At 56.9% G+C, this 25,818-nt stretch overlaps 1 protein-coding gene across 2 annotated transcripts; it reads left to right on the top strand.

Annotated features, from left to right (window-relative positions):
* Positions 1-2,948: 2,948 nt before the first annotated feature.
* On the top strand, positions 2,949-23,894 carry IRX5 (iroquois homeobox 5). 2 transcript variants are annotated; one of them, XM_059668023.1, is made up of 4 exons: positions 2,949-3,676; positions 4,726-5,131; positions 5,325-6,092; positions 23,776-23,894. In XM_059668023.1, exons 1-4 carry the CDS (start codon positions 3,428-3,430, stop codon positions 23,838-23,840), a joined length of 1,488 nt encoding a protein of 495 aa, XP_059524006.1. In that variant the 5' UTR covers positions 2,949-3,427; the 3' UTR covers positions 23,841-23,894. The 2 variants fall into 2 exon arrangements, with proteins under 2 accessions (XP_059524006.1, XP_059524007.1); XM_059668024.1 differs by lacking the exon at positions 23,776-23,894 and having other exon boundaries at positions 2,950-3,676; positions 5,325-6,719.
* The last annotated feature ends 1,924 nt before the right edge of the window (positions 23,895-25,818 follow it).

Raw genomic sequence — 25,818 nt, 5'->3', positions numbered from 1 at the left:
CCAAGCTGGCACATGAGCACATGGGAAGTCTGGCAGGAAGAACAACCAGGACAGACCGATCCCCTCCTCTAAGTGACACTGTTCAGAAAGAGAAAATGCACTAGTCAGCCCACCCCCCTCCCCTCCCCCCCCCACCCCCAAAAAAGAGCATCAGAATCGGTCGTCTTGGTAACCCGAAATAAGAGGGCGGTAGCTCCCACCTCTGCTCCAGGGGCGGAAAGCTTCAGTAACAACAGCCCATGGACAAGACTGCTAACAAGCAATAGGCTCCCAGACGGAAAAACTGATGAATAACGTGGGGAAACGGGGGGGGGGGGGGAGGGGGAGGTCACCATCGCCAAGATACAAAGTTTAAAACCTCGCTTCTACCGGTCAAAACCTGAAAGCTTTCACCGGGAAACGGAGAAAACCCGCCCGCGGCTACCGGAGTCGCGCCCGCCCGCCCGCTAATGAAGGACCTGCCCTTCCCTTTCGCGTGTGAACAGAAGTCTATCTCCGCGGCCGGCCGCGCGCCCAGCCTTCAATGTGCAAATACAGCGGGAAATAGAGACGTCCTTAAGAAATGAGTCTGAAACTTGACGTAGAGCGGAGGTGACAAGCACAGCCAGCAGAACCAGACATTCTAAACGCTCCCGTGTCTTTCCGGAGTCTTTCTCTCCGGTCCCTGACACTAGAAAGAAGACGGTAGAGGAAGAGGGGGTGACGCGGCAGGGGTGGGGGGACGGCCCAGCGGCCCGAGTGGCAGGCTGATGCAATGAGGGTGTCGGTGGGACGGGCTCTGGTGCTCCGTGGCACACACACACCTCCATGGACCCCTTTCGGAAATCAGCATCCTGGACGAGAGCCGAGAGGGTGAAGCTGCCGCGCGTGGTTGGACGGAACATGCGCGCGCCCGGGGTCCGAGGCACCCGGGGAGGCCCACCCCAAACTCACGCAGGCCCTGCCCACGGGTCTCTCCGGTTCACGAGGGGACGCGGACGCGGCTCGAGGGGCGGGAAAGCCCGGAGCGACCGGGTGGGGGGCCGGTGGGATCGGGGCGCAGGGCTCACCTCGGCGTCTCGGCGTGGGAGCGCGGGCCGCGGACGCTCCCTCGTGGCCGCTGTGAGCCCCCGGCGGGCGGCGCGCGCGGGCCGCTGGGGCCGCTACCGACCGTTACCGCGAGGGGCCGAGCTGGCGGCGGGCGGAGCCGGGGGCGGGCGCTGAGCGGCGGAGGGGCCGCGAGAGGCGGGAGCGAAGGGAGCAGGGCGGGGACGCTGCGAGGCGCTCCCGGCCACCACCCGGGCCCCGCCGCGCCCAGGAGGACCCCGTGCCGTGGCTGCCGGGGAGGCCGCAGCCGCCGGGTCCGCGCTCCCTCCTCGCCCGGCGGTCCGGCCGCGCGGCCTCGCTCGGTCTCGGCTGGCTCGCAGCCACCTCCGCGCGGCGGGGCCGCCACCACTGCCACTGGCTTCCCGTCTCCATGACAATAGCGCGCCGACGCCCCGCCCCTCGGCGCCCTGACTCGCTGGGAGGCGGGCCCAGGACCTGGGGGGGACGGAGTCGGTGCAGGCCGGCGTCCAATTAGAGGTGACGGCAGGGAGAGACGGGGCCGCGGGGATCGCAAGGGTCCCCGAGAATAGCCGCTGGAGGGGCGGAGCCTGGGAAGCCGACGGAGGGGGAGGAGTCGGCGCGCGTGCGCGTTGTCGCGCACCAGAGCTCGGGTGCCAGGGGCCGGCGCAGCTCAGGATCTAAGTGTATCTCGCCGGTCAAAGTCATCGCGGGACACTTTGTGTCCAGTCGTGCTGCGGCTGGCGTGTGACCCCATTAATAAAAGCGCACACATTCCCCGCTATAGTGAGCGCCAGCGGAGTGCCCACCCGTGTGCCGGCCCCGGTCCTGGTTCACCAGCGCCCCTGTCTGTCCCCGACGTCCAGTGCGTCTGCGGCTCGTGGCGGCGCGGGGTGGAGAGACCCGCAGAGTCTGTTTTGCACTCTGACTGCGTGGCCGCGGTGGGCAAGGGCTCTGCCTGTGACTCAGTTGTGTGTGTTTGCCCTGCCAGCGCCTCGCTGAACAAACAGTCGTGGGGTTGGGCACTGCTCTGTGGAGTGTTTACAGTGGAGCCTGGGCGGGGGTGCGAGCGCGTTCGAAGGGGAAGGGGACCCTCACCCTCCACCACCGCAACGCCGGCCTCGGCAAGGCGAGCTGCGGGTGGAAAGCGCCCAGAACGAAGCAGCGAGGCTCGGAACAGAAGGGGAGGAGGAGTGGGGTCCGGAGACCCGCTCCGGTGGGGCTGCTTCTCAGTCTGGCAGCTCTAGCTCGCTGCCTCCCCTCTAGAGAAAGGCTACCCCCCTCCGTCCCAGGTCCCCAGTGTCTTCTTTCTCCCTCGAAATCTGGCAGGGAGTTGGTGGAAGTAAGAGCGGCTCTAATGCTTGCAGATGCCCAAGGCCCGTCTCTTGCCCACCTGCTGCTGCTGGCGGAGAGGGACAGTGTCCCGGACTCCCTACGCCCCAGACCAGGGCGCTGGTGGCACTTCTCCCAGGGACCTCCATTCCGAAACTTCAGCTCTTTCTCGGGTCCCCTGCCTGGTGGGAGAAGCTAGGGGCGGCGGGGCGGCGAACCGAGAAATCCGCTAACTCCGAGATTTACAGTGGCGGGGAGAGAGCCGAGCCTTCGCCGCCGCGCCCTCCTCCGCCGAGGTCTCTTTAAGGTACTTCGGGGCAGCCAGGCCCGCCACCAGGGCCTGCGGAGCTTCGGATTCGCCGCTCCACCCGGACTTAGTCGAAGAGGAAAGTTGGAAGAGATCGGCGCGCCTGGGATGTGATTGTCATCCTGGGGCTGGCGCTCGAGAGTCTAAGAGAGAGGAGGGGGGAGGTGGGGGAAGGGAGGGGGCAGAAAAAGAGGAGGGTGGAGAGGAGGGCAGCGGTGGAGAGGCGGGCGCGAGGGAGGGGCGAGGGGAGCGCCAACGAGCGAGAGAGGGAGCCGGGGAGGAAGAGGGAGAGGGCGAGGCGCGCCTGGCGGCCGGGTTGGCTGCGGCCGCCCAGAGGCTCCTGCCAGTCCAACCACCGACTACACCCCGGGAAGGAGGAGCTTCGGGCGCGCACAAGGCGTCAGAATCCTCAATTTCCAACTTAGCATCTTGGCAGGACCTTTGCGAAGCCAAAAGCAGAGCCCCCCAGTGCAAAGAGAGAGGGGGAAAAAGAGAAAGCAGCAAGGGAGGGGGAGAAACCCAGCCGGGCCGAGAGAGGCGCGCACCGGAGCGGGCTCGGCGGTCGCAGTCGGAGGCGCGCGGGAAGCCACCGGGGAGGTGCTTCGAGCCGGAGCTCGGGAGCCGGGGCCCGGGGAGCGACGGCCCGGGGCAGCCGGAGGCCAGGTGCCTGCCCGCTCGCCCTCGCAGGGCGCCGCCGGCTCGTTGGCGGCCGCGGCGCGGCGCGCCCCATGCCCGTGCGTGGCCATGTCCTACCCGCAGGGCTACTTGTACCAGCCGTCCGCCTCGCTGGCGCTCTACTCGTGCCCCGCGTACAGCACCAGCGTCATCTCGGGGCCCCGCACGGATGAGCTCGGCCGCTCGTCGTCGGGCTCCGCGTTCTCACCCTACGCCGGCTCCACCGCCTTCACGGCGCCCTCGCCGGGCTACAACTCGCACCTCCAGTACGGCGCCGACCCCGCCGCGGCCGCCGCGGCCGCCTTCTCTTCGTACGTGGTGAGTGAGCAGGGGCCGCGGCGGGCGAGGGCGGCCGGGGGCGGGCGGGGGCTGCGGGGACGAGGGCCTCAGCGCCCCCCGCGGGCCGCCCCCGCCCAGCCTCGCGGCCCCAGCCAACTTGGGCGATTGTCTCCTCCGGCTTCCCCGGGCCTCCGGCTCCGGAGTTGCGGGGAGAGGGGAGCCGTGTCTGGCTCGGACCGCTGAGCTGGCGGAAAGGGTCTGGGGAGGAGAGGTCGCTGCAATTAAAGAGCAGCATCTGGTTCAAACGTGAGCTCCAGGCCGCCCTGCGATTTGTATTTTTTTTTAATTTTTTTAAGTTTTGCAATTTTGGGAAACTAGTTCCAAAGAAATAAACCCGGAATCTGAGCAGAAGCGTGCCAAGTTGATGTAAATGTGTTTGGCTTCGCCTTTAATTAGTCCTCCGAAATGTTGCAAATCCGTAATCCTATCTCCGCAATCCGATTGGGAGGTATTAGATTTCTGAGAAGTCGGCCGAGCTGCGGTGCATCCGGGATTTCTCGGCCGGGTGCACTTTCTGGAAAAGCGCCGCGGCTCCGGTTTGGGGAACGTTTTTGGAGGGGCGGAGTGCCGCGCCAGCCGCGGCTTTTCCTTCGTCTTTCTCGGGAGGGGAAAATGCCTTCCCTCCCCTTGCTCTCTCCTGCCTGGCGCCTAGAGCGCAGCCACCCGGGCTGGGAGCGAGGAGTCGCCGCCGCTGCCCGGACCTCTCGGGGTGGAGGGCCCGACCGCGGTGGTCGGATCCGCACACCCGGGACCAACGTGACCGGGCACCCGGGGCCCCACAGGGTTCGGGCCTAGGCCAGGATGGCTTCCAAGGCCCACTAAGAGCCGGACTGGGGAGTCGGCGCTCCCGCTGCGTTCCGAGGAGGGGGAGGGGTTGCCCTTAGCTCTGCGCCCACCAGCGGAAGCCAGAGTTTGGGCCTCGCCGCCCTGCAGACCCCGGGGCGCGGGGACAGTGTACTCCTGTCGCCCCGGTGGCAGTGGGGACCGTGGCCCACTCTCACCTTCTTCTTTCTGCCTGTTGCCTGCAGGGTTCTCCCTACGACCACACGCCGGGCATGGCGGGCTCCTTGGGGTACCATCCCTACGCGGCGCCCCTGGGCTCCTACCCTTACGGGGACCCCGCGTACCGCAAGAACGCCACGCGGGACGCCACCGCCACGCTCAAGGCCTGGCTCAACGAGCACCGCAAGAACCCCTACCCCACCAAGGGCGAGAAGATCATGCTGGCCATCATCACCAAGATGACCCTCACCCAGGTGTCCACCTGGTTCGCCAACGCGCGCCGGCGCCTCAAGAAGGAGAACAAGATGACTTGGACCCCGAGGAACCGGAGCGAGGACGAGGAGGAGGAGGAGAACATCGACCTGGAGAAGAACGACGAGGACGAGCCGCAGAAGCCAGAGGACAAGGGCGACCCCGCGGGCCCCGAAGCAGGTTGGTGCGCGCGGGAAGGGGTGTGCGGAGTGAGAGTAAGAGCCTGGAAAGGGCGGGAGGGGGGACGTGCGGAGAAGGGGCGCCCAGGGCCAGGAGGTTGGGTGGGAGACTTGGCTTTGCGGGCTGGGACGTGCCCCCCCCTCCCCCTGCCCGGAGGCCTCTAGGCGGCTCACGACCTGGGTTTCGCCCGCAGGAGGAGCGGAGCCCAAAGCGGCTGCGGGCTGCGAGAGGCTGCAGGGGCCGCCCACCCCCGCCGGCAAGGAGACCGAGGGCAGCCTCAGCGACTCGGATTTTAAGGAGCCGCCCTCCGAGGGCCGCCTCGACTTGCTGCCCGGGCCCACGCGCACCGGCGGGCCCTCCCCGGGGGCGCGGCTGGCCGAGGACCAGGGTCCTCACTACCCTTCGGGCGCCCCGGCGCCAGGCCCACATCCAGCCACCGGGGAACTGCCGCCCGGCCCCAGCGGGCCCTCGGTCATCCACTCCCCGCCGCCGCCGCCGCCCCAGGCGGTGCTCGCCAAGCCCAAACTGTGGTCTCTGGCCGAGATTGCCACATCCTCGGACAAGGTCAAGGACGGGGGAGGCGGGAGCGAGAGCTCTCCATGCCCACCTTGCGCCGGGCCCATCGCTGCGCAGGCTCTCGGAGGCAGCCGCGCCTCGCCGGCCCCTGCACCGTCACGCTCGCCCTCGGCGCAGTGTCCCTTCCCGGGCGGGACGGTCCTGTCCCGGCCTCTTTACTACACGGCGCCCTTCTATCCGGGCTACACGAACTATGGCTCCTTCGGACACCTTCACGGTCACCCTGGGCCCGGGCCAGGCCCCACGACCGGTCCGGGCTCGCATTTCAATGGATTAAACCAGACGGTGTTGAATCGCGTGGACGCTTTGGCTAAAGATCCGAAAATATTGCGGAGCCAGTCCCAGCTAGACCTGTGCAAAGACTCTCCCTATGAATTGAAGAAAGGTATGTCCGACATTTAACGACATTTAACGCGGGCTGCGTCGGTCCGGACTTTCCTAATTTATTTAAAAAAACAAAAAACAAACACATGGCCTTGGCAGTTATTTTTCCATCAACAAGAGAGAAAAAATTACCCCTCCTATTAAAAAGTTTATAGTTGATGGAGATGGATGACATAAAAATGTAAACATCTCCACACGCGCGCGCACACACACACACACACACACACACACACACACACAAATGTCTTAACCCACCGGAAAGTTAAAATAAGGATTTGTATTAAATCTTATTCTGTATATTTAATGTAGCATTTTGTATTTAAATTGATAATTCAATATCTTTGAAGTAAATTATGAAATTAAGACACCTATACAGGCATCTAATGGTTTTTTGTAATATAAGTATATACATTTGTGTCCCACCCCCCCCCAAAAAAACTGTTTCATAGTTTAAAAATACAAGTTTAATTTAATTTTTTTTTACACCTATTGATTTTTTTTCTGGGTATGAGCTAAAGTATTATTACAGAAAGGAATCAGGTTATACTCTTAGATTTAAAAAGTAAAAAGAAACTGCAGCCGCCTTTGTAAAATGCAAAGTATTTAATTAAAAGAGATTTTAACATAATCAGAGCCTCAATGACTTTTTAGAAGCCTCAATACACTGTCCACCGCCTTGGACACAAGGTGCAAACTGCAACTTTTTTTCCCAAGTGGGGAGGGCAAGTGTCCATAGAACCTCGGGGTGCCAGGGTTTCATCGCAGGCTGCAAGCCCTGGGGAGCCTGGCCCTGCCCAAGGCAGGTTTGGATCACTGATGCGGGGCTGCCTGGGGAGATTGGACCCTGGAGGGAGGAGGAGAGAGACCCAAGTGTATGCCCAGAAGGGAGAGAGGACGGCAAAGTCAGCTAGAGACACGCACCAGCCAGAGCTCCGTCGCTTAACCTGATTACTTCCAATCAGTGTCGTGTTTTATGCAAAGCAATCAGCTGGTGAACTTTGCTAATGAGTTCGATTTTATGCCGGATTTAGCCGTTATTACTATTTCAAAGGTGCTGCGGGCTACTGCGGGCGGGAAGCATTAGGGGGTGCCAGGGAGAAGGCCCTCCCAAATCTCTTGTCTGTGTTACCCCTTCCAAATTGGGCATTGATCCCTTCCTGGGGTTTGATCAAATTAGTAAATGTCCTCTTTTTGATGGCGCGGAGGGTAGGTGGCTCAGTAGAGTCCCAGCGCAGTCTCGGGGCTGGGGCCGCGGGGCCGGCGAGGGCACGGTTCCCCCCTTTCACAGGTAGGTGTCACACTTGTCCTGAATTTCAAGCCTGCACTTTGCAGGGTGGGAGATTGGAGAGTGGGCGGAAGTGGGGGGGGAGGGGGCGCCACAGGGGCTTGAGGGAAGAGTGAGGACCCCGAACGGATCTGGAGAACCCTCGCCGCCCCCGCCCTCACCCCTGCAGCGGGCCCCGTTTTGTTCCAGGGGCCTTCAAAAGTTGGAGGAAATGCGCCCCGATAGCGATGCCTCTATGCACGCCAACGGGCTTGTCATCGCTTTAGCACGTTTCTATCTCCGACTCAAGAGTTCGAGTAGCTACAGAAGCAGTTTTGAGGTTGTTACAGTCTCGTCTGAATCCCGCATATTTCACCTCGACGTGTGAAAGGTCGGGATGCGTCTCCATCCCAAGTGAAAAGGGGACGCGGCCCTGCGCCCCAGGCCCTCCCGCGGTCGGTGCTCGCGTCTCCATTTTGCGCGCGGACGTGCGGAACCGCGGGCGAGTTTTAACTTCGTGGGAAATTTTCGGCGGTCAGGGAAAGGGGAGGGTTTACTGGGGGGGAAAAAAAACAAACAACTCCAGGGAGAGGAATTAATTTGCTCTATTAAACTCTTGCCTGAGTGTAGAGAGAATGTGTTTGCACATAACACCGGCTTCATTAGGCTAAATCAAGGTGCACTGATTTGCATTGCGACTCAAGCTTACTTTATCCCTACTTGCTTTTTTAAACACACCCCAAACTTGCATCGGAGTTTTGATTTTTGCTGGGTTTTTTTGTTTTTGTTTTTGTTGATATTGTTATTGCTGTTGTTTTTTAAGCAGCCACGGAGCGCTGTTAGCTTTTCCTAATTTAAACGAGTTTGAAAGCTTTGTCCAGATGTGTTCCCCTCCCTCCCCCCCTTCCCTGGAACAGCGGTCGACTTCAGATTTTAAATTAGCGAGAAAATTCACGCAGGGAAAATGGTTTCAAAGCTGGAAGTGCGAGTGATTAAATATGCATGAGGCGATCGTATTTTTATTTTGTCCCTTTAATTATAAATGATTTTTTTAAACAATTGAATTCCAGAGATGACGGGCCCTACCCCCCTCGCGCCCCAGCCCCCTCCCCCCCCCCCCCGCCCCCTGCAGCCCGGCTCACAATCAGCTTTTTCGCCCTGTTGATTATGCAGCCCCAGGAGTCACCTTGTCTTCTGAAAAAGTCAGAAGAATAGGCCGGTCCTCTCCTCTGAAGAGAGAGAGTTTCAGGGCGACCTCAGCGCTGCAGGGTTTGGGGAGCCCTGGCCCGACACCCTGCCCAATGGTTTTTCAAGAGAAAATCGCAGGCCTGCCTGTGTCCCCAGGAATATGGAAATGGCGGGCGCGGGCCTCCCCAAGTCTGGTTGCGGGGCTCCCTGGGAACGGGAACCGCACACTGGGGAGCCCCTCCGCGTTTCTCCTCAACGGGGTTCCGCTCGGGGAGCCCCCAGGCTGGGGAGCCAAACCACCGGGGGCTAGAAGGCTGGTGCCGGAGTCGCTGCCTGCTCCCCGCATCCCTCCCGCCCTTGGCCCCTGCAGGGTCTACGGTTTTCTTTGCGTACTTCGTCTTGAATAAAATTAGGGGTTTCTCCTTTGCGGAGCTGGGTTTTCGGTGGCCAGTGGTTTCTTGGGTGTCTGGAGTCCTTCCAGCTTGGGGGGGGGGGGGGGGCCTGCCGGCCAGATGGAGGTTTGGGCATTTAGAAAATGCCTCGGCGTTGAATCCCAGAAGTAGCTGCATGTCTGCAGGGTCCTCAAGCCTCCACTGGGCCGCGTCTTGGGCCGAGCCGGAGGCGATGCAATGCGCCTCGGAGGCGAGGGAGGACTTCCGGCGAGTGCCAGCCTGGGATGGGGTTAGCTCGCAGGCCTGGGCTGGGGCGCGGAAGTGGAGCGAGGCCGCGGCTAGGACACCTCCGTGCTGGGGCTGGGAGGGCATTTGCCACCTGCGCTCCGCTGCACTTAGGAACCAGGAGGCCCTGGATCCCTGGTGATAGAAACCATGGGATCACTGAGTTGGGTCTATGCAGTCCGCGCCCCCAGAGGCAGCGCCCCACGGGGGACGGGGTGAGTTCCTTCCTTTATCCCTCGGTGCCGGGAGGAATCCTTTCCTGGGACTTGGCGATGAGGAGCGAACAGCCCAGTCCACCCCCGAGGACGCCTAAGAGGGCACTGAGGAGAGGCTGTGGAGGGGGGCCGCCTCGCCTCGCGGTGCCAGGGCCCGAACTGTTCCCTGGTCTGGGTGCGGGGCCTGCATCGAGGCCTCCTAGTTTGCAGAGCGCGCGGAGCCGCTCATTCCCCATGAAGTGCGCGAGTCTTGGGGCGCGGGAGGCGGGAGCGGGCAGGGGGTCGTCGCGCGCGCACGGTTTCCAAACAGGCGGTGGCCTTCAGCGCACCTTTCCCCCTCCGCCCCCCTCCACCGCCCCCCGCCCCCCGCAACTAGCCGCCAGCTCGGCAGAAGCCTGGAAGCGCGCTCAGCAAAGCGCCCGAAGTGAAAGGAGTGTGATTGCGCTCCCGGGAGAGAGCCGGGCGCGGATGCAGCTTAGAAAGGGCGCCGCCTACCGGTTCCCGGGCGCCGCGCGGTTAGCGGAGGAGGAATTAGGCGAGGCCAGGCTCTTTCCCCCGCACCCACAGCTGTGCCTTAGCTCTGAACCCCAAGCGGGCCAAAGGTTAACCGCTCCACCACCTCATTCGCTTCTGCCCGGGACCCAGGACCCACTTAACATTGGGGATTTGGAGAGCAGGACCTGCGACTAGAACTATTTTCATGCTACAGATTCCCACCGTGAATCAGGCACAGTCTGGAAAACCTTCAGGAAGCTAAGAAATAGGCCCGCGGCTGACATAGCCGGAGGGTGGGGGCTGGGGCTGTGCGCATCCTGGCCGGTCGGGGTTCCGGGGCTCCCACGCCCCTTCAGGTGCCTGCACTGGAGGTCCTGCTGGCCCGGGCTCTGGACCCCGCACAGTTTTGTCTAATTTGCGGTTCGGCATATCTGAGGTCGACCGTGCAACCTTGCCCCTCAGGCCTGTTCTGACTTTTGGACTGTGGGTTGGACCTCTGTAGGTAGGAAAAGGAAAAACAAAACAAACTTGCCCTCCAATGCGTCAGCCCCTCCTATTTCGGAAGAACCTTGAATGAGGTCGACGTGGCAAGGCGGGAGGTGCTTCTGTGGGCGTCCCCCAGCGCCCCTCCCAAAGCGCTAACGGGTAGAATCAACTGTCCCCCCTACCCCCGCTCCCTGCAGGGATATTGGGGGGGAAAACGCGGACGCGCCTTCTGCTCGGCTCTTCGCATCACTCGCCACTGGGCCACCGGCCACCAAACAGGAGTCACACCAAAATCGGGCCTGACTAGCACCTGGCCGCCTGCACACGGCCCCAGACTAGCGAAGGCCGCGGGACTGTCCCCAGCCCCACCCCGCGGGTCTCCCTCTGTGGCCCGGCGGGAGCGGGTCTCCTTTTCGTTTGAGCGCGAAATGCGACTTGGGTCCCGGGCACAAGGCGTGGCCTAGGTTGTGGACTATCAGGGGCTGGCCTCTGAGGCCATGCTCCAGCTCTGGCTGCACCCCTGGCTCTGGCCTGTCCCTCGGGGCTATTGGAGTCTGCGGCCTCCTGGCGACCGCAGGCCCGAGTCCTAGATCCCCAAGGTCGTCGGCCAGGCCGCGCTCGCTTTCAGCGCCCCAGGAGCCCGGCGGGCGCAGACAACACTTTCCCGGTGCGATCTGCTTTTTGCTCCCAGCAAACCCCCGGCTCCCCGCGCTCCCGCCTGATGGATGCACATGTAAATGCGCGCTTATTTAATTGGATCAGGCCCCCAGATAAAAGAGATAAACGGCTCCCGGTTTGCTAACTTGTTTTCCGAGGCAGGCGTGCGGCGCCGCGTGGAGGGGAGGCCAACGAAGGCGCGGCGCGGCGCTGCAGCTCCTGGCCATCCGCTCGGCTGCAGCTGCGGGCCCTCCTCGACCTGCTTGGCCCGTGCCCTGCCCGCCCGGGAGATCCCCGCGGGACCTGCTGGGCACCAGGACGGGGAAAAGTGCGACGGCGCTTGCAAGCACCTCACCCCTAACCACATTCTCGGGCCGGTTCCCCTCCTTTCTCACCCAACTCCCCACGCAGGAGCCACCCCGGCCGGGCCCACTCCTGGAAGGCCCCAGGCGGCGCCTTCCACCCCAGGTGGCATTTTTTTCTATCCCTCGGGTGCCTGGGGAACCGCCCTGCAAACAGAAGGACCCTTCCCTGTTCCCAGATGGCCCTCCTTTGGGGCCTGAGATTGCTTTGGGAAAGGGCTGGAGACCATGCATGGGGCCCTTCCCCCGATCCTGAACGCGCGCAGCACACACAGCCCTTCCGTGTGGTTTCCAGGTGTCGGAGAACCCCAACTTACAGGCGTTGGGAGGAGAAAGGGCTGCCTGAGGCGCTCTTCCCCGAGGGGGATGGAGTTGGGAACTTGAGCGCCTGCGCGTCCGGCCCCGCCACCCTCAAGTTCGTCCCCGGATTTGGGGCCTCGGTTTTCCCGAAAAGTTTCTCTTCTGCTCAGACGAGCTGGGGCGGAAGGTGGTGTGGGCGAGGGCCAGAGGCCCGACGGAACAGCCCGAGGATGGGTGCAGAGGAGCCGGGCCCAGGGGGCACCCTCGGCGGAGACCCTCGCCCAGTAGCCCCCGAGGCGGGCGGGGCGGGGCCAGGCGGGGCCGGTGCAGCCGGGCTGGGCAGGGCGGCCGGGCCGCGCCCCGTCGCCCAGGCGCTGATGGATTGGCTTGTCAGGAGAGCGCTGTGCGCCGAGCCCATCAGAAAGCACTTACCTCGCTAAACTGAAATTACTGTCTTTTCAGGAGCTAATTTGTGTAACTCCCATGGAGGGGCTTGGAGGGGGCTTGATGAGGCATAAAATGATGATTAATGAATTTATGGCCGCCGCTCATCAAACAAGGGCTGGCGAGCCCGGGGGGGTTCGCACCGGTGGCCTGGAGGCGGCGCTCCGCACAACTGGGGTTCGGCCTCCCGGGGCCGAGCGCCCACGGGGTTTTCCCTAGAACCGACCAGGGCCCTGGGCGCTTTCCTGGACTTTAGCTGCTTTCTACTGGCCGCCCGGATTCGGATTGGGGCTCCAGGTTCTAGCTGAGCCACCATCGCCCCCTGCAGGCTGGCTGTTCAGCCTGGGGGAGACCAGGGCTCCTGAGGTTGCAGGCCCAGAGTGGGTGAGTGGGGGGTGGGGAGGCTGAGGGGAGGTCGGTGGCCTCTTTGGGGGCCTCAGTCTCATAGGAAACAGGACTCCGAGTGTGACCAGGGCAGCCCAGACAATGTGGAGATGGAGACATGGGTTGTGGCTTACTGGTTTGGCCCTTGGTGGCTCAGTCCTCCCTCTGCAACTTAAAACACTGTATGTCTTAGATCAAATAACCCCTCTGAACCTCAGTGGCTTCCTCTGAAAAAGGGGCCCTGGTTTTGTGAGGATTCTAGTGGGTGGCCTATCGTTGTCCAGTACAGTGATTAGGGCTGTGCTGTCCTAAATGTCACTTCATGGAGACCCTAGCCAAAGCCTGGGGGCCAGGGGGGGGGGACAGAGCCTCTGGGTCCTGACTTGGGGAGGACCCTGCCAGAATGGCTGATGTTCCTCAGCACTTCCCTCCTCTCCCCCACCTCCTCTGGCCACGCACCCCTCCCCGGGGCTTGGTCTGGGGGGTACACTGGGGAGCCTGGAAAGGCAGCGAGACAGGAGTGTGACCTGATCAGGGTTGAACTTTGGGGAGCCGGCTGGACCTGACTTGGGATAGGGTTGAATTTCAGGTTCGTCTCCAGGACAATTCAGAGCTCCTCCTACTTATAACCCACCCTTTGTCTGCAGGCTCCTGTCTTTTGAAATCGGTCCACAAGGGCCTTTTAGCTACTTCCTCCGGTCAAGTACCTGCAGCCTTATGAACGGATACATTTAGCTGGGATTATTTACCTACCTGCCTCCCTCCCTCCTCTCCCTTCTCCCCTCACAGGCCTGCCCAGATCTCCCAACAATCGCTCTACCTGCGACTCCCTTGCACAGGCTGCTCTGAGGACACAGAGCACAGGAAATCCTGTGGATTGGCCTCTCCAGTGGAATGCTGAGGCTGGCCTCCATTTAGCGCAGTTCCACCGAAACTGCTCCTTTCCCTGACTCCAACGGACACCGATCGAGCATCTGTGATATCCCAGGCGCAGGGTTCTAGGTGCCCAGGATGAGGAGATAAACAAAACAAAGTCCCTGCCCCGCCCAGCCTGCCCCGAAGCTGACATTTTAGAGGAGAGATGGAAGGCCAACAAATGAGTGTGATAATGGCTTGTCCTTGAGGTCCAGGTGATCAGTGCTGGGAGGAAGATGAAGGAGGGTCAGGACTCAGAAGGGAGTGTGCTCATTCTGTGAGGGCTGTCTGGGAAGGGTGAAGGAATAGCATGGGCAAAGGTCCTGAGGTGGGAGCAGGTTCAGACCGCAGCAAGGAGACGTTTGTGGGAGGGGATACGGCCCAGGCAGCGTTGTAGGTCCTGTTTGGTCCTGGTGAGATCTTTATTTTTTAATATGTTTTTATTGATTTCAGAGAGAGAGAGAGAGAGAGAGAGAGAGAGAGAGAGAGAGGCATCAATGATGAGAGAGAATCATCCATTGGCTGCCTCCCATACGCCGCCGCCCCCCCCCCCCCTCCCAGTGAGGATTGAGCCTGCAACCCTGGCATGTGCCCCAACCACAAATTGAACCGTGGCCTCCTGGTTCATAGGTTGATACTCAACCACGGAACCACACCGGCCCGGGGAGATCTTTGGGTTTTATGATGAGAGAGAAGAAGAGATGGAGAGTTTTAAGAGGAGTGTCAGGATCGAACGTATGGTTTAAAGTCAAGTGTGAGGCGCTAAGACTTTTGGAGGGTAAGAGCAGAAGCAGGGACCAGTTCCAAGGATGATGGAGAGAACCCAGGGGCAGGTGATGCTGCCTCGGACCAGGGAGGTAGCCAGAGAGGTGGGCAGCAGCGGTCAGAGTTGAGCTGTGTTTGGAAGGTAGAGTCAGCAGGCTTTGCTGATGGGTTGGGTGTGCAGGACGAGAGGAGGGGTATCCTGGAGGCCTCTGAGGCTGTGGGCCTGAGCACCTAGCGGTGTAAGGGTGACTGGTGCTCGCTGAGATGTCAGACAGTGCAAACCCTACAGCAAACACATCCTCCCTCCGGAAACCGGAGGCCTCAGAGCTCTCTGACCACGGCCACCTCTCCTTTATACGCGTCTTTCTCGTTCCTTTTGTTCTCCGTGGAGAAACTGAGCTTGGGGAAGTGCCAGTGACCTGCCCAAGCCCACACCTGGAGCTGAGAGGCCGAGCCCCATTGCAAACCCAGGTCTCCTGACCCCCCCGGCTCTCTCCCTCTGCCTCGCCCAATCTAAGTTCTCCGGGATATCTCTATTTTAACAGAACTCCTGGGAACAAAACGCCTTAACAGAGAAGAATGAATTTATAATGGTGGCACCTCCGACACCTTGACAGGCTGTCAAGGGAGATATTTTTAGGCCGGGCTGAGAAACATCTTAGCCCTCCTGTGGGCCGCTGGGGCAGGGCCGCCTCCGCAGGCCTCCGTGTGCAAAGTGCAGATGAGGGCGACGCCAGGCAGGTGCCCCATCTCCCAGACAGTCAATGGCAAGGAAGAGCAGGGGCTGTCGCCCTGGGGGGTGGGGGGTGTCCTTCCCTAAATAATTGCTCCCCGAAAAGATTTGCTCATTTCTCCTGTTGGAGGTTGATTCCCGGCCTGCCCACAATGATCTCACATAATTGCAAGCAACATTGCATGTTCCTTGGTCCATCACTTTGCAGAGCAACTCCTAGCAAACAGAGAGTTGAGTTGGAGGCGAGTTCCTGCATGATGGGGCTTTCATGCATTTATTTGAATTTCTTTCCTTCCTTTCTTTCTTTTTTCTGTGTCTCGGTCTGACTGTTTTTTTCCTCCTCAATCCCCTCCTTGACTGCTTGTGTTGTCTCTATGGTCGTCAGCTCGGGCACGTTTTCTGTAAAAGTCTCAGTGGCTTTGTCCCCCAGGGAACCCACAGGCCCTTCAGAACAGCATCCTGACATCTTTCAAGCAGAGTGAGACATCTGTTAGCTCTCGATTCCGCATACCCTCCCAGCTCCCGAGCCCCAGACACCTTCCCAGCTAATGCGGTCTGACATCAGACTAACCACCCGGTTGTCATTTCTGAGGCTTTGTTTTTTTAGATCCAAACCGCAAGGTTTTTTTTTGTTTGTTTGTTAGTTTTGTGTGCCCTCTATTTGTAGCCAGCATCTAAATCCAAACCCGGCGGCTCTTTTTTTTTTTCCAAAGACTCCTCCGTGCAGATGTTCCCTGGCTGTCGGGGACTGCTTTTCCTGGATGACAGAGGAGAGTGGATTAGTGGCAACTTAGAGAAAAGGGCTCATTTGGAATAAACACCACCTCTTCGCTCCATGAAGAGTGTGGTAGAAAGATCGTCGGCCTGGTGTATTTTGGTTGGTGGAATTGTTTTTCTGTCCAGTTTTTATTTTTTCTTTCTTACTCTTTTTTTTTTTTTTTTTAATTTTCCCTTTTAATCTGGGAAATGGCTGACAGGTCCTAGCAGATGCAGGGCTGTCTGGGAAGCCTCCCAGGAACCAGAGAACGCAAGGACAGGGCCCTCCCTTTGGTCAGGGCCCCTCGAAATGGACTCATCTGAACCCCACCCTCCAGACCCTTATCTTAGCCTTCGACCGTTGAAACTACCATTTGCAGTCATTTCCTTCAAATTTGGTCACCACTTACTTATTCTGAAAAAAGAAAATATGTATGCTGCTACTGTAACGGAGAAACCAGTATCGCTTCGCACGGACAGAAGACAATTATTAAAAACAACAACAACAAATGAAGTGGAGGAAGTCCTTGGCCCCCTGGGCTTTGAGGGCGACGGGCACCTCTCAGCACCTCTGCCTGTGCCGGAATGTCTCCCAGCCCCATGCCCCCTGCGGCGCGGGCTGCCCTCACAGCTCAAGGGGCCACATGGGCGCCTCTTCACTCCCCACCCGACGTCATCGCATGTCCCGCCAGAGCTGCGCTGACCACCTTTCGGCAAACAGTAACTGCTCATTTCCCACATGTGGAAACTGAGGCGCCGGAAGGTGGAGCGACTTGCTGCTGATCACACAGCTGGTGGGTGACAGAGCCGGGGGCGGGGGGGGGGGGGATGGTGCCTCCCTGCTCCAGCCTGCTCCCTGCGCTGTCCCCTTCTTCATAAGCCTTTGCACGCTAACCCCCGTCACAGGGCATGCTTCGGGGTGGAGGGCGGGGCAGGAGCACCTCACAAACCTGCGGTGCTGTTGTTCCTCCGTCCCCCTGGTCTGGCTCTACGAGGTCCAAGCCCCCTTTTCATGTCTGTGGGTCACCCTTGGGGGTAAGAGGCCAAGGTTCACAACCTAAGCTGCTCTTTGACCCCACAAAGGACTCGGGCCCCTGTCCTTTCCCCTGTGGGGGAAGGGGAGGGGGCTGGGGTCCCCAGCTCTGAGCAAAGTGTGGAGAAGGGTTGGTGGGCTTGAGGGGCGAATGCTATCTCCTGCCCCAGCCTTCCCCAACATCCTTTCTTCAGAGGCTCACAGGTGGGAGGTTCCCATCCCACTCCCCTCCTTCCTGAAGCCACCCACAGGGACACAGGTAACTTTCTTTTTTTTAAAAAAAAAAATATGTTTCTTTTACTGCTTTTAAATATATACTATTTATTGATTTCAGAGAGGAATGGAGAGGGAGAGAGAGAAACATCAAGGATGAGAGAGAATCATTGAGCGGCTGCCTCCTGCACGCCCTACACTGGGGATCGAGCCTGCAACCCAGGCACGTGCCCTTGACGGGAATCAAACCGTGACCTCCTGGTTCATAGATGGATGCTCAACCACTGAGCCATGCCAGCCGGGCTGTTTTTCTTTTTCTTTCTTTCTTTCTTTCTTTCTTTCTTTCTTTCTTTCTTTCTTTCTTTCTTTCTTTCTTTCTTTCTTTCTTTCTCCCTTCCTTCCTTCCTTCCTTCCTTCCTTCCTTCCTTCCTTCCTTCCTTCCTTTCTTTCTTTCTTTCTTTCTTTCTTTCACTTTAGAGAGAGGAAAGGAGAGAGGGATAGAGAGATAGAAACATCGCTGAATGGGCTGCATGCCCCCTACTAGGGATCGAGCTGGCAACCTGGGCATGTGCCCAGACTGAGAATCGAGCCCATGACTTCTTGGTTCATGGGTCCGTGCTCAATCGCTGAGCCACACCAGCCGGGCCAGGCTAACTTCCTTTAGTGCCAGTAAGTGGGAGGCTGTTGGGTTCCTGGCTGTAATGTCACCCAAAGTCAGCCCCTACTCCCACCCACCCCTTGCCCTTCTCTTTTCTCCCTGGATGAGGGCCTTCAGCAGAGCTTGCTGATGGGGTCGCACCTCCCCCATCTGCCCCCGAAGGCGTGCCGTGCCTGTCGGTGGCCCTACAGCACACCTGGCTGGGCTGGGCATCCAGCGCCAGCTCTCAGCCCTGCTCCAGGCCACACAGCCCACTAGCTGAAGTCAGTCGCCAGCGGGCAGGACCGCCAGCAACTCTCACTCAAAATGCCCCAAACCGAAGTCAAGTCCCTCTCAATTCCTCCTCTCGCCTCCCCGCCAGATCTGCTTCTGTCGCCGCCTTCCTTCACTGCCAGGGGAAGGGCTTGGAAACACGCAGACCTCTCCATCCCCTGCCTTCCACGCAGCCGCCCCTCACGTCCATATCCTCCTGAGAGTTCTTCCACCTCCTCCCTCCCCTGCTCTCCTCGGAGCCTGTGTCACCTGTGGACAGAGGGCAGCTGACCCTCCTGCCCGGCTCGCTGCTCCAGTCGTCTTCACAGACCAACACAGAGCCCAAGGCCTGGAGCGCCCTGCATCTTCAATACACGTTGGTGGGAATGAGAACAAACGCCTGGACCCCCAGGCAATGTCCTTTGTATCTTCCCGTGAGAATATGCATGTTGAGCCCTCGCCGGTTTGGCCCAGTGGATAGAGCGTCGGCCTGCGAACTGAAAGGTCCCAGGTTCGATTCCGGACAAGGGTCCATGCCCGGGTTATGGGCTCGATTCCCAAGGGGGGACTTGCAGGAGGCAGCTGGTCCATGATTCTCTCTCATCATGGATGTTTCTGTCTCTCTCTCTCCCTCTTCCTCTCTCTGTGAAATCAGTAAAAATATATTTCAAAAAACCCCACAAATGTATTAAAAAAAAAAGGAATATGCATTTTGAAACAGCTCTGGGGGCAGACAAAGGGAAGGTCAAATCCTGACTGTACTCCGTTATCTTGAGTGTATTAGTAAGACATTCAATGATGGAGAAATGTACAGAGGGCCCGGGACCTGAGGTGATGGAGAAGGTGAGCTCAGCCTCTCTGAAAGTCAGTGTCCTTGTCTATAAAACAGGAAAACAACAGTATCTACCCCAGAGGGTGAGGGTGAAAGGAGATCATGGAAGCCAAGCTCACCAAAGCACTGGTTCCCTCTCCATCAATGTAAGCTCTTACCATGATTCCTCAATAAATAGGGTTTCATCTTATCTCAAAGGACACCCTCTGAGAATTTCCAGCATCGTGTAGCGTGTTTCCCCCCAGTCCTTAACTATATCTTTTTGCTGACCAGCAATGGTTAAGATGCCTAGAGTTTTTTTAAAAAAAAAATAAAATAAATAAAGCTTATTTTAAGAACCATTCCTGGGAACATTATTTCATTACTTAAACTTTCTGCTGACTCATCTGTTCCTTGGTAACTGAGTCTTTCTTTACCAATAACTTTAATTACATCAATCACTCATTCCCAAATCTGCTGAGTAATGAAAACTCCTAGCGGCGATACCATGGACTTCTGTCACACAAGCAGGGGCTTGTGGAGGGAGGACAGGTTTTTTTCCTTCCTTCCTTCCCTCCTTCCTTCCTTCCTTCCTTCCTTCCTTCCTTCCTTCCTTCCTTCCTTCCTCCCTTCCTTCCTTCCTTCCAAATAGCCATCAGTACTTCAAACAGGGAAACTATGTTTAGCTTTCATGATCTGCTATCTGTCCATCTACCTCTCTATCAATTTATAATTAGCAATCTCCATAGCAGGAGGAACGACAACTCGTAACTTCTCAAATTGCATGGGATGAAATTTGTTTCATCCGATATTTCTGAGTCATAAGGCTCATGTCTCCACCTTGGGGGTAAAATAAATGATGTTTGAGAATTCCCACACCTTTGCTAACAGCTGCTAATAACATCCGTTCAAGGGTTAACATATTAACTAAATAATTGTTTTTGTTGTCCATAATAATAGCTACCTTATTGAGCTCTTAGGAGATGCCAGTTATTGTACTAAAGGTTTACATACATGATCTCGGGAGAGCTCCATCCAACCTATGGAGGAGGTGCTCCTATTATTCTCATTTTACAGATGAGAAAACGGAGGCACTGAACGGTTTACTTGTGTAAGTAGGTGTCAGAGTGGGATATGAACCTGGGAATGTCTGACTCTCATTTTCCGGGCCTCGATGGAGCCGGGGGGAGTTCCTGGCTGCTCTTTGCTGCTTTAGGCGTTTGCTGTTTTTCTGGCTATTCATGGCTCAATTCTACAGCGAGTAGGTGAAGGTACTGGCCATGTTCTGAGCTTGAAATGTTATCTGATGCTGCAGGGAAGCAGTGAGAGGAGTCAGATGCAGGTGGGGTGTGGTGGGTGCATCTCATAAAACCCTGCCCCGGAGTGCACGCTCTTCCTCCCCTCCCCTCCCGGCCCTAGTCGCCTCCCTCTGAGGCTGTGACATCGGCCCCCTCACAGGCCTCCCCGTCTCCAGGCTCTCCCTGCACCTTCCCATCCTCATTCTCTTAGCTCATCAGCCAGGAGACAGAGGCCGGGGGAGCTAGGGGAGGTTGTAGAGCCGGAGAATGACAAAACCAGAGCTGAACTTCAACACGATTCAAGTCCCAATTCCTCCCTGTGTCATTGGAAGCTCTTCATCTGCCTGACCCCACTCTCCGATGTGACCCCGTCTCCCAGAACCCTTCATGGGCATTTTGCGGGGTCACACTGGCTAAACAGTCACTCCCCAAGCCCTTTTCCAGGCTGGTTCTTCGGCCTCAGAGCCGCCCATCCCAATCACACTGTCTAAATCCCTTCACAGTTCTGAGATTGACTCGAGTGCTTCTAGAGGCTTCTAGGGCTTTCTCAATGGCTCGTGCTCACCCTGCTTTCTCTCCGTGGGGGCTGCTGCTGAGGAAGGAACAGCAGAGTGCCAGGCTCTGGGGTCAGTGGAGCTGGGTTGGCATCGCACCTCTGCCCCGTACCAGCTTCGTCACCTTGGGTGAGTGGCTTAACCTCCCAGAGCCTCCGTTTCGCCACAGTAAAGTAACGATGATGGTATCCGAGTCCGGGGAGCATGTCTGTGGAGTGCTGTAGGGGTTGCTCATTCATTCTAGCATCCCTGCAGAGCCAGTATGGTCACTGGTGACATCTTGAGTGGCCCCGCTTAAGGACTGGAACCAAGATGTTTCTTGGCATTGGGTGGTTCCATATGCACATAGATCTGGTTCTGAGCTCTCGTGGTCCACTTGGCTTGAGCCTGTGTCATACCATTTGTCTTACGAGGGCTTCGCAGTGTGTCTTCAAGCCGGGAGGGCAGGCCTTGCTTTCTCCTCTTCTTTATCGAAACCAATTGAGCATTTCATTCCCCCACACTGAGTTCTAGATGAGTTGACCAAGCGTTTAAATCACGTATCTCTGTCGACTCTACAAAGAGTGTAAACCAGAGCGTACCAGGCCCAGAGTCCTAGCTTCAGAGTCATGGGGGCGAGAGCATCCAGGGGATGGATGCTCTGAGGACACAGGATAAGGACGTAAGAACGGACACGCCGGGTTCTATCAGAATCCACCTCGAGAACCCGGGTAGCCAGTGCTCAGGGGAACCTGAGGGCCCGGGAGTCGCACCTCGGGTGGGAGGGAGGACGAAGGCCTGTGCGGCTCTGAGGCAGGGGGGCGAGGAACCAGGAGGAAGAGTCACCTCCGTGCTCTTCGTGGGGGTGGAGCCGGCCGCGTGAATGCTTGGGCCCTCCAGGCACCCACACCCAACGAGGGCAGTTCCTCACTTCCATCTGGGTTTCCTCGGTAGCCCCGGCCCAGTCACGAGTCCTGACGCTTCCCTATGGAACGCCGATCCAGGGATTTGGAGCACGTTGGGATGAAGAGCGGGCTGGGGGACCACACTATCTGGGTTCCTGTCCCTCCAAGCCCTCCCTCCCCCGCCCGCCTCAGCCAATGACACCCCCATCTAGAAACCTGAGACTCAGTCTCAGCCCTTCCCATCTTCTCCAAAATGCCCCCCCCCCCCAATGACCAAATCTGGATGAGATTTGGTGGGTTCAACCTCCTCAATCCCCACTACCCTTCGTTCCTCCCGCCATCCCTGAGACCCACTGTCATTTCTCACCTCCTCGGTGACGCCCCAGCACGAGTCCTGCTCCCCGCACTGAGCCGATGTTCCCCCTGAAGACCGACGGCATTCCCCTCCCTGCAATACTTCATGGCTCGCTGCTGCCCTCATGCAAGGCCCAAACTCCAAAGCACGACGCTTCTTCAAGCTCCGTGCGCTACACCTGTGACCCTGTGCCATTTCTATGCACTATTTTGTCTCTGGCTGTCACACATGCTATTCCCTCTGCCTGGCAGGCCCAGGTCGTCACTCTCTCTCTTGTCCTTTCTACAGTCAGCGCCGCCATAGTAGTAAAAGGTCTGTGCGCGGTAACAGCTCCCTCCTCCCTCGGTCTCTGCCCCTCGCTGTGCTAGAGGCATAAAGTAAGGGATAAGCACAATTTGCCAGTCATGTGACCTTGGGAACTTAGTTCGCCTCTGAGGTTCAGTTTCTCTATCTGTAAAATGGGACACCGTCATGGTGACAAGAGTCCATTTCAAAAGTGGACATTTCAAAAGTCAATGTATGCTTCGGTGTCTCGTAGGATTGTTGTGAGGGTTGAAGGAGGTCACGGCAGGCACATTTTTATAGGCCAGGAGGGGGATAAACAAAGGCATAAGGCCCAGTCCTGGTCTTCAGGAACTTTCCGTGAGATCTGATTCCTACCACCAGGGCTAACAGCTCTTGGGGGGCCATTGCCTTCCTTCTTTTTTTCATAAAGGAACCCCAACTTGGTTTGGGATGGCAACGTACCCAGACTGAGGGGATGAACCATTTATGTCCAGGCCAGCTGAGATACTTCCATTCCCCTTGGCCAGATAGATGCTCACTTTCTCAGCCTTCCTTGCTGCCAGGTGATCATGTGATCAATTCTAGCCAATGAGACATGAAGAGATAGATGTCTACTTCTTTCTGAATATCAGCCTCAACGTTTGTAAAATGAGGACATGGGATCAAAGCACAGTGATGTTTCACTTCCCCACCCCCTACTTTTTAAGAGTAGAGGATCTCAATTTTTTTTTTTTTTGGTTCCAAAAAATTGCACATGGAATCCTAATATATACAACAAGAAAAGCACAATTGCCCACATGGGAAGGGAGATGGGCGAGTGCAGGGACCCTCTCATAGGCTTTGCAGGCAGCCCCTGAAGCATGTTTACAAAACAACACGTGGAAGACCACCGGGTTGGAGCACCTCTGCATCCTGTAGTAGACGTGTGATTTTATTTGTGCATTTTTTTTGGACACTTATTCTGGGCCAGTCTCCTTAATTTTTCTCAGGAACCATCTCTCCTTGCTCCTGGACCCATATGGGTTGGATGAAGTTAATTCAATTCTGATTCTCAGGCGGGACATATTATTTAGGCCTGACCAACGGTCTCTGCCCCTGGATACAGTGATTGGTTCAGGAATGTGCACATGACCCCGTTTGGTGCAGAAAGACTGCGATCTGAGATGTTATTAAAGTTGAAGAGAGGTAGAGGCCTTCCTTTCCCATTGAACTTGAACCCTGGGACGATGAAACCTGAGAGCAGAGCCCACATGGAAGGGGACAGAGCTGAGTGGTGGAAAGAGACCAGACCTTCAAGACTTTGAGCCCTTGGATTAAGCTTTGCCTGAAGACAGACAGAGCTACCAGGGGATTTTTTGTGTTTGTGAGGCAATAAATTCCCTTTGGTTTAAGTAGTTTGAGTTTTACCTTCTATTTTTGTAACCCAAAGAACCCCAATTAGTACAGATCCTTTCCAGACCCAGAATCCTGGGATCTTCTGAGAGGCAGATACGCAGGCTGTTCACAAACTTTCCAGTGGTCCTCCTGCTGGGCGTGTGGTAGGATTGTGCTTCCCACTGATTGTGAGTAAGCATGGCACCTGACTTCCTTGGCCAATGAAATTCGAGTAGAAGTGAGATGGGTCAATTCCGGGTGGGCTCTTTAAAAGCCAGTGCATGATTCACCACTCTTTCTCTTTCCCTCCCATAATGGTGTTCCAGATGGTGGAGGTTCCATCAGCCTGGGTCCCAGACTGAGGACAACGTGGAGCAGAGAGCCCTGCTGACCCTCGATGGATATGTACCGTGAGCAAGAAATAAACCCTTGTTGTTTTAAGCCATTGAGATGTTGGGTCCTTTGTTCCAACACCATACCTGAGCCTATCCTGAAAAACATACTCAGAATTCTTCTTCTGCTCCTCCCACTTTTCCCCCTCCTCCTCCTCCTCCTCTCCCTCCTCCTCCTTCGTATCCTTCTTTCTCCCTCTTTCCCTCTCCCAGTGCTGCCCTGCTTTGCCCAGCAGTCAAATATCACTCCATTTCTTATCTTCTGTCCAGAGATGTTAAAAGGCATCCGTGAATGCTCATCTCCTGCCTTCCCAATGATATCCAAGTGGACATTGGCAGAGATAACCACCCTTCCCCTACAAAACCATGCCCCTGGCATCACCACCGGTGCCAATCAATCGCAGCCGTCAGTCAGGCATCCTTCCCAGCACTGGCATGAGCAGGCCAACTTCCTAATCACATTACTGGACTCACAGGGCTCTGAGTCCTGGAAGAAAACCTTCCCCAGTAATCCCCCCTCATTAGCTTATGACAATTAACAAGATCCTGAAGGTTGCGCTACGGTATTCATAACATAGTGCTCTGCCAAGATTTAAAAAAAAAAAAATCGATGATTAAAAAAAGTTACATTGGCCTTCATTGTTAATAAGCAATTTCCACAGCGGATCGGTTAATTAGGCCAGAGCTCAAGATCCTGCAGCTGGGGTGGAGGCTTGGCAATGACTGAGTTCTTCGGAAAGCAGAAAAGTAGAAGCAAAACATTCCTGAAGCTTGAATGCGATCATCATCACTAACATATAGGACACTGGTGTAGCTCAGGTGACTCAGAATTTCCTGCCGACCAGGGCCAGGCAGCCCACGCCAACACGCACACAGCAGGCCTGATGGGAGTGGTGGGGACTGTGGGGAATTCACAGGGACACCTTGCCTACATTCAGCCCTAGCCGATAGTCACCACACAGGAATGCAGGCCCTGTGTTGCTAGTTCTTTCAACACATTTTTTTCAGGAAAATTTAACATCCACAGACATCGTCGCCGACATCACATTTCCCCTAAAATACGACTGTAACATCCAAAGTTCGTGAGCAACCGCAGGCAGAATGCTTGATAGCATATAACAGGGTCGCCCTTCTTATCTCTTTGCATTGGGAATGATCTCCATTCTACAGACCAGGAAACAGAGGCTCAGAAAAGGGCAGTGACTCACCCAACAAGACATGGCCAGACTCAGAAACTCAAATCCATACCCACTGATCCAACTCGACTGCTTTCTCTTCCTCTTGTATCCCAGCTGTGTCCTCACAGCGCAGGTATGTGACAGACAGGCTCACTGCCCACCCCAGATTCCTGCTTCCACCTCTGAGGGATGCTAGGTAGGTTTTCCATGGGAAGTCACTGCCAGGACTACATTTCCCAGCTTCCCTCTAAGTCAGCGGTTCTCAACCTGTGCGTCGCCAACCTGTGGGTTGCGACCCCTTTGGGGGTCAAACGACCCTTTCACAGGGGTCGCCTAAGACCATCGGAAAACACATATATAATTACATATTGTTTTTGTGATTAATCCCTATGCTTTAATGACGTTCAATTTGTAACAATGAAAATACATCCTGCATATCAGATATTTACATGACGATTCATCACAGTAGCAGAATTGCAGTTATGAAGTAGCAACAAAAATAATTTTATGGTTGGGGGTCACCACAACATGAAGAACTGTATGAAAGGGTCGCGGCATTAGGAAGGTTGAGAACCACTGCTCTAGGTGAAGTCATGTGACTAGTTCTTGCCAGTGCAATCTGATAGGAAGGAATAGCTGTTATCTCCAGGCATCAGCAATTAAGAAATGAGTGTGCTTTCCCTACTTTCTCTTCTTCCACCTCTGACACAGCAAGCTTGGCAACCATCATCAGAGATAAAAGGAACACAAGGCAATAAATCTGGGTTTCTGAGTCATCATTTTGAGGAAATCTACCTCC

Source organism: Myotis daubentonii, chromosome 15 (genome assembly GCF_963259705.1).
Source record: "Myotis daubentonii chromosome 15, mMyoDau2.1, whole genome shotgun sequence".
NCBI lineage: Eukaryota > Metazoa > Chordata > Mammalia > Chiroptera > Vespertilionidae > Myotis > Myotis daubentonii.
Note: the sequence above shows the minus strand (reverse complement) of the source record. Positions and strands in the feature narration are given on the sequence as shown.

Excerpts from the sequence above, each read along its gene's own strand:
- IRX5 (XM_059668023.1), top strand. The coding sequence starts at position 3,428 with ATGTCCTACCCGCAGGGCTACTTGTACCAGCCGTCCGCCTCGCTGGCG. Across the intron at positions 5,132-5,324 it reads CCCCGCGGGCCCCGAAGCAG|GAGGAGCGGAGCCCAAAGCG; the intron begins GTTGGTGCGCGC and ends TTTCGCCCGCAG. Across the intron at positions 6,093-23,775 it reads TCCCTATGAATTGAAGAAAG|ATGGTGGAGGTTCCATCAGC; the intron begins GTATGTCCGACA and ends ATGGTGTTCCAG.